The 13,582-nt window shown below is 44.3% G+C and overlaps 1 protein-coding gene across 5 annotated transcripts in view; it reads right to left on the bottom strand.

Moving 5' to 3' along the window:
• Dab1 (DAB adaptor protein 1) overlaps positions 1 to 13,582 on the bottom strand; it is a 1,107,419-nt gene that overhangs the window by 251,393 nt on the left and 842,444 nt on the right. For all 5 annotated transcript variants that reach the window (XM_041652239.1, XM_041652236.1, XM_041652238.1 and 2 more), the window contains one exon: positions 234 to 435. In XM_041652239.1, coding sequence (XP_041508173.1) covers positions 234 to 300 — 67 coding nt within the window. In that variant the 5' untranslated portion in view covers positions 301 to 435. The remainder of the gene's footprint in view (positions 1 to 233; positions 436 to 13,582) is intronic.

Here is a 13,582-nt window from a genome sequence, read left to right on the forward strand (position 1 = left end):
ACAAAGGCGGTTGGTTGCTTTTGAAGGAGGAATAGCTAGAAGTCACACCCAGGCCCGGCGTATTAGAAAAACAATTTGGGATTTTATTTGGAGAATGACAGCCATCAAACTATGAGCACCAAGTCACCCCAAAAGTGACAGCTGCTGCATAGTTATGTGTTTGTATCGTTCTAGCGATAACTTTATCAGGACACAGAAAAGCGGCCCCGTGAGGGGTGCGAAGTCGGCCTTACCTTTCTTCCTGGAGTCTTTCTTGGCGCTGGTTTTCACAGCTGCTTGAAGTTCTGTCTCAGTTGACATCCTACTTAATCCTTAGTCCTCTTCACACAGACCCCGGGCCTTGGCCAGGCTCATCGAGGATCCTCTCCAAGAGAAAGGCTCCTCCCTTCAGAAAGGACACCCCGCGCCGTGCATGTCATTCACTCTTCCGGCGTGCTGCAAATCAAAGCAAGAGTATTCAGAATCGCGAGCCTTCTGGGGCTGTAGGAAAGTTGGGGAAATGAACCAGCAAGCATGCAACAGCAAGATCGTCTCCATCTTTGGGGACAAATTGGTTCATCTGAGTTCACGAAGCCACGGATGGGGTTTATACCACAAATGAGACTAAAAAAAGTTCTTGGCGAAACAGTTTAGCCAGCTAAGAAAGTGAAATTTTCAAAAGCAGCAAACGCCAGCTCTTTTGCCCATGTTCCTGATGGCCAAGTGCTAGATGCCACCCGGAAAATATCACAGACATATTTCCTGACCAGCCCCCTGTGGAGGCATTTTCAACAATGGGCCACCCATCCATCAGCCAAGCTTGATCAGAGCCTGGGCAGCTAAGGCAGATCATAGGGGAGTGACCTGCAGCCTGTCCCTCACTGGCAGGCATCAGGGGGACGGAGAGTTGACATGCAATTGGGCTCCAAGGGTAAGGTGACAAATGGGGCTGCAAAACTTTGCAGCAAGCCAATTTTTATGTCAGCTTTTCCCCCAGCTATAAGAGCAGACAAGCATTTAATGTGGGGAAGGAAAGGAAAAGACATGGCGGTGGGAGACACACACTTTTTGTTCATTCTGTCTCTCCGAAGCATGTATCGCACGGTCCTGAGTACCAGGAAGAAGAAGAGATGCTGTTAGCAGGAGAATAAGATGGTTAGGGCAGCACGGACACTTCAATTACAGGTAGCATTTACTATGCACTTACAGATACACTCAATACTCTGGCCCCAACAACGCAAGTGCACTGTCGCCTTGGATCTCATTTCAATCGAATAAACGTACTGCCGTTGTCAATAGTCTTTTTGCCCAGCCCCAATCTGATGGTTGTAGCTGAGAATCCACTGAGACTAAACATTTCACTAGTTATCCACTTTCGATAATATTAAGAAAAGAAGCTATGAGAACCGGCTCTTGAAATAGTACAGCCAATTTTTAGCTCGTTCTGTAGAACTGGAACTGTTTAATCTAAGAGGGTTGACCTCAAAATCCAGTTGCAGCTCAAAAAGACTAATGACCTAACCCTGCTAATCATGACAATTAAAGATGGCTTAACTATAAGGCCTAATATGAAAGCCATATAAAATTACATTAAAGCTTAATTGTGAGGCAATGTCCACCTTTATCCGAAGATACCTGGTCATATTTTTTTTTAGAATAACCTAATTATTTTTTCAAAGGACGCTACACTATCTCTGTATGTAAGCATTTGAATGAGAGGATCTAAGGTGATAAGTAAGGAAAAGAGATAATCGCCTTTGTAGAATAGACTTTCTGAAACCACACACTAAAAAATGAGAATGTCTCCATCATCTTTGTGACATTATCTGCATGACAACTCCTTATTTCCAAAGGCATAGCCCACTGGAGACGGCTGAATCACAATTATTGGCCACATATTGACATACTCTCAGTACCCATCATTTTATTGCAATAAAATAATTACTAGACTCTCGTATAGAGCAGGTGTAAACAAACACCGTGCAACTCTGGTGGCCAGGAAGAAATCATCAAAGCCTTTCACTTGTTCACAAGGAAGTGAGACCTGGCAGAAGAATCAGTCCTATGGAGGACAACAATCCATGCACCAGACCAGAACCAAAGTGGATAAACTGGCAGACATGCTGGCCACAAAGGAGCCATGTTTACTTTGCTTGGCAAGTAAGTAAAGCCACACATGAGACTAGCCCCATTCTGCAGGGTCCTGAAGAACCATGCTTTTGTTGAAAGGACATGCATAGTGAAAAGGACACCTCCCCCATTTCCCCAACTGCATTTAAAACAAATATAATCCACTGAATGAAAGTTGAAGCCTGGCCTTTCATGGGGGTCCTCTTCCCACCCCTCCCTTTTGCTTCTGTTTGCCATCAGTTCCATTGTTGGGTCTGCCTTGACATTCATCCAACCCCCTTGAGGCTCACTTCAAAAAGACAGTCCGTTTGGAAAAAGTTCTGAATTTTCTATTCAAATGGAATTGTCCCTCTTTTACCATTATTGGCCAAGATCAGGGTTTCAACAGCTGTCCAGCTGTGTGACACTGAGGAAAGTCACTGAGGTTTTCCCTGCCTCAGTTTCTTTACCCAGATGATGGACAGTTGCCAAATCAATGAAGTTACTGTGGAACTAAGTGAGCTCCCACCTGTCATGAGACTGAAAAATGACCAAGGAAGGACACCCTCTTAGCCAGCACTTCATGAGTATGAGGTCATAGTTTCTTTTGTGGTTTGATCAAGACCTTGTGTCTGGTAGGAGAACACATGTCCAGGGGAAACCGGGCCAGCTTAAGTCTGCTTCCTGAGAATGAACAAAGTATAGGGAAGAGGCAAGATAGCAGATCTCCCCGTGCTGCTGGCCCTGGATCCAGCAGGTGCCTAATTCCTAAGTGTAAAACTGCACCTGTTCTGCTCTGTGCTCTACTCACAAACAAACACCGACAGAGACAGACAGACAGGGCCACCCGGACATCCTTGAGACAAGAATGCCAAGAATGCCCTCTTTATTGTGCTCAGGGGCAGCTTCTGTAGGGCTCTGGCCATGCCCCAGCTCTTGGGATCTTTCAGCTGCAGACTCACCAGAACCCACTCCCCTGCCATCAGGGTCTAGTGCTCAGAGCAGCTGCAGGCTGCTCAGAGCAGAGGAAAATAAGTTGCTTACAAGAAATTCAGGGTCTGGTGGTCCGCAGTCCCGAACACCTCAGTACGGGAAGAACCTTACAGACATGGGTTTATACAGTTTCAAAGATTTTCAAAGCTACTGTATGAAAATGGATAGAACTCAGATGATTTTCTCTCCTTCCACTTCAAAGGCCAACATCCAGCACCTCCCCATTTCCCCTGGGCATCTAGAGTCACTCGTTGGGCAAAACGTGACACATTCGAGTGCTATGAGCAGTACTAGAGAATCTCTGAAGTACGTCCCTGTATCAACAATGATGGGAAACACCAGAGCCATTCTGAATGGAAACCCAAATAGGGAAGCTGTGGTGGAGACTGCACACAGCAAGGGCCCGCCATCCCCTTTAATTTTCCAAAAGCCAGAGGTTGAGTGAATTCTGTGAAGTAACTCCAAATTATTTAGGAAATTCATTTCTTTGTAATTAAGGAGATTAAAGTCCTTCGGGGCCAGAAACCATGTGACAACTCAAATCATTTTCCCCGGTAAAAGCTGTGAAACCCTATCAGTTAAATTCAGGCTCGTCTGGAATTTTGAAATGCTTCAATAATGTTTCTTTGCTCCACACAATCTGCAGTAATTTAATATTTCTGAAGTGTGTCAGGTTTTTTATAATGAGCTCTTCAATTCTAAATGTGAATTATGTAACATTCCACTACAGACTTTCTGTCTCGTGAACGACTTCCGAAATGGAAAATCCCATGTTGGGTACGCGACGGGGTGGGGGACAAACACACCCAACCTCAAAAGCAGAAGAAACAGCTATGCCTCTGCTCGACAAACAAAGCAGGGAGGTTTTGGTAACCCTAACAGCACACACTGCAAACACAAGCTAAAACGCATACTACAATGCACATTTATGTGCTCTTTCTCCACGATAGAGTCCTGGGATAAAATGGCTATGATGTTTTCAGACATTGCTTATTCAATCACTTCGCCAATGTAAAAAGTGAGATATTTCTCTTTAGCCAACGAGAAAACTGAGCCACGGCCAAGAGAGGAGCTTGTCCACGGTCACCTGCTGATTAAGTTCAGAACAGGTTCTCAACCTGCCTACGGCTGTTGAGGGGTCGTGACCCACAGGTTGAGAACTGCTTGTATAGACCAAAGCACAAGCCATGCTTCACCCCCATTCACTTCTCATTACTTAACCATGGAAGAAGGAGTAAGGAATATGTGGTCTTTCGGTCGCTTGGAAAATTACTCCGCTGTTAAAATGAACAGTGCAGGACCAGCACAAGCTATAATGTGGAGAAACCTTGGGAACAATGGCCAAGTGAATTAAGTCAGACAAAGGAGGCTGCATAGTGTATGGTTTCATTTCTGGGAACTGGTCAATATAGGTAAATCTGCAGAAGCAGATCAGTGATTGTTATGGACGAATCAGGTAGGAAAAGAGACAACTTAATGGAAACAAGATCCATTTGGGGGGTGATGAAAATATTTTGGAACTCGATAGAAATGATGGTTGTAACTTTCAAACATCATCTGTGATGTGTGTAATAAAAACATGTTAAAATGGTTACGTTTATGCTAATATTAATTGCACCTCAAATGAAAAAAATCACAGTAATACTGCCTGCCCCAGCTTGATACATCTTATATGACATGCCAATAAGGGTATATATTTCCTTCAAAAAAATAAGACAATGAGTGCCCGCAAATTTGAAGGCATTCTCCAGCATCAGGAACTTCATATTTGCAGCATTGTAAACTGCACCCAACCATCGTGGTGTTGTGGTTGGTGTTGCAGGACGTCATCCTCGGTGTTGTCCACATGGTAAGCACATGAAACAGGCCATTTCAGCGCTGCACAGATGTCTGCAAGGTGCAGGCAAGCAGCCCTGGGTTCCCCATCAGTCCGTTAAGAACTGCACCACAGAACATGAGGGATTTGGAAGAAAAAGAGAATGGCCCCGTAACAAGGCCAGTTCACTCTGGGAAGCAAGCCACCTTTGGGTGTTGTTGGCAAGAAAGACCTAAGTCTGATGTCTTTTTAAAAAAGGGACAGGGAAATTAGACAGAAGATGGTAATGATTTCTACACGAGAGAGAGGGCTGGGTGCTGCAGTGGCCAGGTGGCAGGTTGGGGCGATAAGGCGAAGGGTAACTGTTCTGAGACAATAGTTCCTTGTGGAATTTGCACACCATTCTAGGCAGCTGAAAAATTAACAAGGATGGGAATTGGGGGAAGACAAAAAAAAATGAAGCACGTTATTTCTGTTTTATGCTCCATGAGAAGCAAAAAGTCCAGCCATGGAAGGATTGTGCAAGAAAGACAGATCAGGTCACTTAGGAGTCTGTGATCGCACGGCATGCACTTCCTCTTGTGTAGGAAGGGAGTCCAAAGTTTAAAAAGTAAATGTCAAACACGTTTATCAGGTTCTTCTGCTTTCTTCAATGTGACAGGCCGAAGAATTTTGAAACTATTCTGACACATTACAAGACCGAGCAAGAGAGGAGTGCACCTGTGTCTTGGGAGAACAAGTTCTCAGGAAGAAAGAACTTTTGGGTCTATACAAAAGTAAAGCAGGAAAGAACACTAGGGGGCAGATTAGAAACTGGCGGTTTCAGGGGATGAGATTTAAATATAAATTATGTGTGTGGGTACTTAAAGGTATATGTGAATCTGTGTTTTCATCCACTAAACAGCAAAAAAAAAAAAAAAAAAAAAAAATCCCAGGAGCAGTGAGTCACCTCCTACTTGGAGGGTGGCCTCTAGCTCCATTCTTTACACATGAAGCCAGGGCTGCAGAGGAGGGGAAGAAGACCAGCCTCAAATGCCATGTTTTCCAGAAAGTGAGAATTGCACAGGGTGAAACCAAAGGGGAAAAAATGGTCTTAGGACAATGCCACCTCAGATGGAACACTTCAAGCAGCAAGATGATACATCGTTGAATAAATCCATGAATCCATACCTGCAGGAGGCAGAGAAAGCCCCAAGTGATTCAAGTCCTGATGAATGTGTGCTGTTGACCAGAGCACAGCCATGTGAAGGACCCTGAGGTCAGAGGGATACAAAATCGTCCTCTAGGAAACAAGTAGTGATAATACGTGATGAAAATGTCCTCCATAACTTCCTGGTCCTCTGGATATTCCCAGCCTGCATATTCCTCAACAGATACTGTGTCTACTGATCCAGCTGTGTACCATAAACCCCACCTCCTTGTGACTTCAGTCACGCCACCTTCCCCTTCAGCCTGACACAATCACCTGCCTCTCTCTTCAACTCTGGAAGAAAACTGGCTGAGCTTTCAGGATGCTGAACTTTCTCCATCCCAGCACCCACTCCAACCCGTCCCAGCTTTCTTTGTGTTTCTGTGTGTTTGCCATTTCTTTTTTCTCTTGCCATTTCAATCGGGTCCAAATCCCGGGGAGCCATGCTAGACATGCCCAACCCCGCTGACAGAAGAACACAGGGGACAAGGGAAAGGCTGCCTTGCAGAGAATGGATGCTGACACTGAGCGACAGTGACAATGGGACCCTGCAACCATACATCAACATTTTGCAACCATAAGAGTAGAGGCTAGTTAGATACTGTAGAGACTAGTTAGATACTGTAGAGACTAGTTAGATACTGTAGAGACTAGTTAGATACTGTAGAGACTAGTTAAATACTGTAGAGACTAGTTAGATACTGTAGAGACTAGTTAGACACTGTAGAGACTAGTTAGATACTGTAGAGACTAGTTAGACACTGTAGGTCTGGAGATTTTTTATGAGGAACAGGACTTCAAAGGTCTAAAAGTATCTTCCCACTGCATCTATGGTTCCCAGGGGAAGTTTGTGATCATACAATGAAGGAATTGAACAATGTCTCCATTAGCTTATGAAGCTCAGTGTCAATGAGGAGGGCAGAAGAGAGGTGCCCTGAGGATGCAGCATCTCCACTCCCGCCAAGCCCCCTGACCATGGCTCTTCCCAGGTTAAACCTTTCAAAGTGGGGGGCCGTGGGGGCCAGCTATGTTCAACAAAAATCGCAACAAACCACAAAGGTAGGCTAGAGGAAGTTTAGAGGGAAAGGAACTAAACACATCAAATACTAAGATCTATATACAGGATCTTGTTGTGATGGGAAAAGACATACCACAGTGGGAATCTCTGTGACAATGAAAACTATATGAGGTAGCAATACTGTATCCATGTTAAGATTATTTGATAACTTTTCTATGGTTATATAAGAGAAAGTATCTATTCTTAGGAAAAGACATCAAATATTTAGAAGGGCCAAGACACATCTAGATTACTTTGAAATGATCCAGAAAAAATTGTGTACATGCAAATGCACATATGTGTTTATGCATGTAATACCTAAAACATGATGTCTATACATGATAAAACACAAGGGATAAAACACTAGCATTGGAACCTAAGTAAAAGGCTTAAGTAAACCCAAACTTCTTCACTTTTCAACCAATTTTGAAATTTTCATGTTACACATATATGCACGTGTACACACACACACACACACACACACACACACACAAAACAGCTTAGCTCAGACCCTAGTGTACACATAAACACATACACAAACACACTACAGCTTAGCTTAAAACCTAGCACACAGGACCAGCAGAAATGCTTTTTGTTTATATTTTTAAATGTATTTATTTCTTATTATTGTGAGAGTGCCTGTGGGGGGGGCATAATATCACAGCACAAATGTGGGGGTTAGAGAACAACATCACAGTCATACAATCAGTTCTCCTACTTTTACATAGTCTCTAGGGATGGAAGAGCTCAGGCCACCGGACGTGTTGAGGAAGCACCTTTACGCTCTGAGCCAACTTGCTGGCCCAAAGCAGTACAGTACTAAAGAAGGTCCGATGGAGGTAGACCAAACTCATGTAAAATAGTTTACAAACAAAACACATTTCTCCTTTTCAAAATTAATATAAAAGATAAATGATGTTTTTCTATGCAATAGCTGCTTGGTGTCATTTTCCTTAGGAGAAAAAAATCTAGAGGTAAACTATGTATAAAGTTTGTCAGATTACTCGTTGTAAAATGGGAAGGTAAGGAAATTAACTGTACATGTGGACACGAGTCGGGACTTGTAAAATCTCTGAGGAAATGTGTTTTGTTCAAGTACAATGCTACTCCTCAAAGGCAGGGGCCAACAGTGACTCAAGTGTCTGCCGGCTTCCAGCAGCCAATGACGCTGAAGAACGTGTTTGTCTAATCGAATTCAAAGCTAAACAAAGTCAGAACCAGCCTTTAGCAATATTCAAGGAGTTTCCTGGACAGCCACATGGCATGCTTAGGGGTGTTTCATTTCACTAATGGGTCATAAAGTTTCGTTAAATGTTTTAGGACCATGGAAATTCATTATGTAACTCCAAAGGTATTGGAAAGAGGTGTGAGAGCATCCTGCAATCCCAGCACTTGGGAAATGGGGGGCAGCGAAATCAGTAATTCAAAGCCACCCCAGCTGCATAGTGAGCCAGCATGGGTTACATGAAACCCAATATGGGAAAAACAAAACAAAACAAAATAACAATAACAAACTCCAAAACTTAAAGAAAGTAAGAAAATCAGACAGGAAGGTAGGCTAATCATCTTAAGTCATCTCACCATGGTCTACAATACCATGGGCTCTTCTATTAAACCCTGGTCTCTAATTTCACAACAGCACACACAAAGTGGAAGGCTCTAAACTTAAGGAGCAGTCCAGAGGCTGAGTTGGACTCCTGCCCGACTCTACCACTGATTTCTAGTGACTGCCGCGTGGCTTTAGTTTCTTGAGCTAGTTAATTAGTCAGCCTCAACTTCTTCATCTGCGAAATAGGGAAACTTTCTATCCTGATGGGTTTTTGAGAAGCTAAATGAGCAAAATTGTGTGAAATCTCACAGCTGCCTGCTTTTCACTCCCTCTGTTCAATGCTGCCCTGTCCTGCCCTTGCCTTCTTGTCTTCTCTCAGTCTTAATTCCTATCTTTTAACGTTTTTTTATAATTTTATATGTAATAAATGTTTTGCCTGCATTTGTACCTACACACCACATGCATGTGTGGTGCCCACAGAGGCTAGAACAGGGTGGCAGAACCCCTGGAACTGGCATCATCTGTACTGTATATCTTATTGGCTCTAAGAAGAGGGCATTGAATCCTCTAGAACTAGAATTATAGATGGGTATGAACTACCATGTAGACACTGGGGATCAAACCCAGGTCCTCAGAAGAATAGTCGGTACTCTTAACCATGGAGCCATCTCTCCAGTTACCTTATTTCCCATCTTTTAATACAGCTATGCATCTACTTTCTTAGTTAAGCATTGCATGCTACCCCACTTTGAATAGAAACTTAATAGACCACGTTTGGATGATAACACCTATAGAGCCAGGGCCCAGGGTACGGTGTAGAAAGCACATCAGAAGTTTGAGGAGCCACTGACAATGTGGCTATTGAAAGACTGTTCTCTAGGAATCTACTACTCTATATGCTCAAAGAGAGAAAAGACATCTTCAAGTTTTCAAGTGGTTCTTAGGTAGGCAAGTAAGACTCTCAACCCGCAGAGACTGTGCAACCCACTGTGTAATAAGAGGAAAGTTGGCAGGACGGTACACAGCCGACAAAGGTCTACCTCACTCTGGGGCCTGATAGCAGCAGTGGGTGGAGTAGACTTTGTCAGCAATTAGGATATGGAGTTAAGATGGAAGAGACTTGTAAATACCACCGTGTTGACAAGCAAAGCTCTAGCTGACAGAGGTGGAGGTCCCAGAGACTGAGACAGAAATACAGAGAGACAGAGATCATGGAGCCAGAAATGAGATTGAGACAGCGAGACACAGACAGACAGAGATCATGGAGACAGAAAGGAATAGAGAGGCAGAGATGGACAGAGATGGAACCAGATGCAGTCAATAAGGACAGAGAATAAGCAACATTAACTCTCTCATAAACCACCTAGTTTTGGAATTCACTTATAGTGATAGCAAAAGAACCTGGGCAAGCATGTGAATAAAAACACACACTGGTAGAGACGTCACACATTCTTCACAGCTGCGGAGTAACTACTGGCTCTCACATGAAATACCTCGGGAGTACCAGAGAAGATGAGCAAGGACAGTTCAGGTTCTGTCGCTATGGTGTTAGCGCAGGTGTTAAGGGTCCTAGAGGTCAACAGCCAGGAGGGGAGTGACAGCATGGCTACATCAGTAGGGTTTTTTGGTTTAAAAGCTTCTACTATTCAATGGCCCTTGCCTAAAACGTCCCAGATAAATGAATCTTAAAGGGGGAAAGGCCAAAATCAAGCCAAACCCAAAACAAGCTCTCCTTTGGAACAGAGCTATTAATCAGTATCCGACCATCAAATCAGCTCCATGCTCAGCCTCTCCGCAGCGCTCTACAAAGCTGTCTAGAGATGCTGGAGTTTGGAGCAATGGAACAAAGAGTGTCTCCTGCTTCATCCATCAAGGGCAGAGGCCCAGCCAATCACTGGATGGCTTCCCCCAGCACAGCAATCCTAAGGGAGCCCCTCATGGGTCCTTTTAGCCACAGTGCTCTCCAGTGCTCCCTCATGCCCTGGCCAGGCAGGATGCATTGTTCATTTGCTCCTCTTTACTGAACCTTGTTCAGCTCCTCTATGTCTTCCTGCAAAGTGTGTGACTGACACAAAATGACTGTTGTCCCCTGGGGTCTTGCAGAAAAAGAGAGACAAGTATTTAATGAGGCCCTCACAGAGAGGGGACCGTCAATAAACAAACGCTACATTTGGCGGCTTCGACTTGCTGATTTACTTAAAATATATCAGGTCCTTCTTTACTCTCTCTTCCACAAGCTGCAATTCATTATTTTCAGAGAGAGAGAGAGAGAGGAGGAAGGAAGGGAGCTGAGAAAAGCATGCAACAGCCGCTGCCATGCTACCTGGCTTTTAGGCTGACCTTGGACAGGGACTCATCTCAGTGCTGTCCAGATCACAGTGACCATAGATGACTTCTCCTGCAAGAGTTCTGGCCTTGCAAGGCCCCATTAACAGAAGCCATCATCTCCCCACAGAAAGTACAAACAGGTGGCATTTTCTCTCCCACCACTGACATCCTATTTTTGTCTTCTCTAATGTCAAATTTTTATCACCTCCCTTCCAAAAAAAAAAAAAAAAAAACAAAACAAAAACAAAACAAAACAAAAAAAAAACAGGTCATAGTCTTCCTTTGCTCTGCTAATGATCTGCTAGTCCAATCTCAATTACTGTAAAATGGGATACATGGATGTCTCAAATTTTCTCCACAAAGGGAGCTGCACTTGACAAGAAGCAACCCAATTTCCACAATTATCTCCCTGACAAAAAGCACAGGCAACCACGATAACCATGGGGCTGTGTTTTCCTGAAGCCGTAAATGAGGACGGACACTCTAACAAAGGCCATCTTGTTTCTGTTGTTCCCTGATTTGTGAGAGTATTTATTTGAACCATCTCACAGAAAAATAAAAATGCAACCACTCTTGGCAACTCCCAAACAACCAAGCAACACGGAAGGCTGTTGGCACTCTCTCAGAGTCACTGGTCAGCATCCACGGCATCTCACCTCAGACACCTCCTCTACCGCAGACCTGCCTCTTGTGCACATGAGCGACTGCGTCTGAGCAGACAGCCCACATGACAGATCCCACGATCACTGCAAGTAGCGCCTGTCAGTGCAACTGCAGTCCACCCCTGGAATTCTCACTGTACAGCCTGTGTGTGTGCATCCGGGGTACTGGACAAAAGGTCAGGTGGCTCTAACAGGTAGCAGAGTTCAGAGATGGGAATAACAAATATGAGAACTCCCATGAGTCTTGGGGGCCAGCACGACCCTCACTCTCACTGGTCAAGAAGGGATGCATATTACTTAAGGCCCTGAAACTCCATGTGGCCACTGAAAAAATGTAATGACTCACAATACACACCACATACGGCTATTATAATATATGATGTGCTCCACAGAAAACATTCACCACATAGAGGGCAGTGCACAGTGGAGGCAGAGAAATGTCCCTCCAAAGGGTTCACTGCTCTCATTTCCAGAAAATGATAGAGATGAGTTAGATAATGAAAATGTGAACTTTTGAACTCAGAGTTCAGATTACAGACCAATGTTTTAGATGGGTAAGACCACAGAGACACTGAAATGCCATGAACGCCTTTTGCCTGTAGAATCTTTGGGACAAGACAGCAAACGGTGATGGACAGAATAGTGACGTCCACAGATGTCCAGTCTTGAATTGTGAAACTTGTCAATGTGTTTTCTTAATGACAAAGGACTCCTGTATATTGACCCTGCTTCCTACACCCCCTTTACCCAAGTCAAGTCCCAGCTCCCTGAGCCTGGGTTAAATTCTTCATTCAAACAACAGTTGAGCCCAGCAAGAAAATCTATCCACACTGAATACAGAGGATGATAGACATACGCTCTCTTTGGAGCATGTGGCTTCAGTGATGCAGACTCTGACCCTGAGACCAGCACCAGGGAACAGCCCTAGGGCAGCACAACAGGGGCCCAGCAGGACAGGAACTTTATGTCAGCAGAAGCCATGGGGAGGAAAGAAAGTTCATGATTAGCATGGAGGTCACTTTAGGGGAAGAAGCAGCTGAGGGTACTCATTCAGGGAGCTAACAAAGTCCCACGCAATGCAAACAAAAGGATTAATTTAGCTTTAGTTCCCAGGAGGCATCCGAGACCTTTCCTGCTAGGAACTCATATGCCAGCCTTCATGAGGACAGGCTGCACGGCTGATCCTAACTAAACTCCAGCATGACCTCTAGCTGTTGCCAGCAGGGGATAGCTTCTGCCAGGGGGTGGAGGCTCCTGCTTAGCTACAACTTCCAGCCAAGTACACCTGATTATCCTTATCACCAATCAGGGCTGCTCACCGCGGGGCTCACAATGGAACCCTGGGTACCACTGACTTGCAGACTCATCTTGAGATTTCACTCTGTGATTCCACTACCTCCCCGATAAAGGACCCAACAGGGCGGCCTCTTGACATTCTTGAGCTCAGTATCTACCTCTGTGAAGCCAAGAACTGGAATCTTTTTTTTTTTTTAAAAAGGCTTCTGTGTGTATACAGAAGGTACCAAGTACTGCACTTGACCTCACAGTGGGAGAGGAACACATATCATTTGCCTTTCCTCCCCTCCATTTCACTTGTATACAATTATTTGGAATGAAAAGGGAACTTTTTTCCAGTATTTATCTCTTATACTATGTATAAGGGTTTGTCAAAATTAATAAAGAAACCACTTACAAAAAAATATTTCTGTTGTGAAAAGTGAGATCCGATATACTAACTTTGTCTGACCCTCAGGCCAGACAAAGTCCAGGACACCTCTCCCAACCCACAACTCAGTCCCTGTCCACACAGGAAACCCATGCTACAGTTACATCTGGAAAACATGGATTCAGAGATGACTGGACACCGAATGCCACACAAGTCCTCGCCTTTTAAATCTCA

The sequence above is a fragment of the Microtus oregoni genome, unplaced genomic scaffold (genome assembly GCF_018167655.1).
Source record: "Microtus oregoni isolate MIOR12 unplaced genomic scaffold, Mior012 000005F_ref0000423, whole genome shotgun sequence".
In the NCBI taxonomy this organism is placed as follows: domain Eukaryota; kingdom Metazoa; phylum Chordata; class Mammalia; order Rodentia; family Cricetidae; genus Microtus; species Microtus oregoni.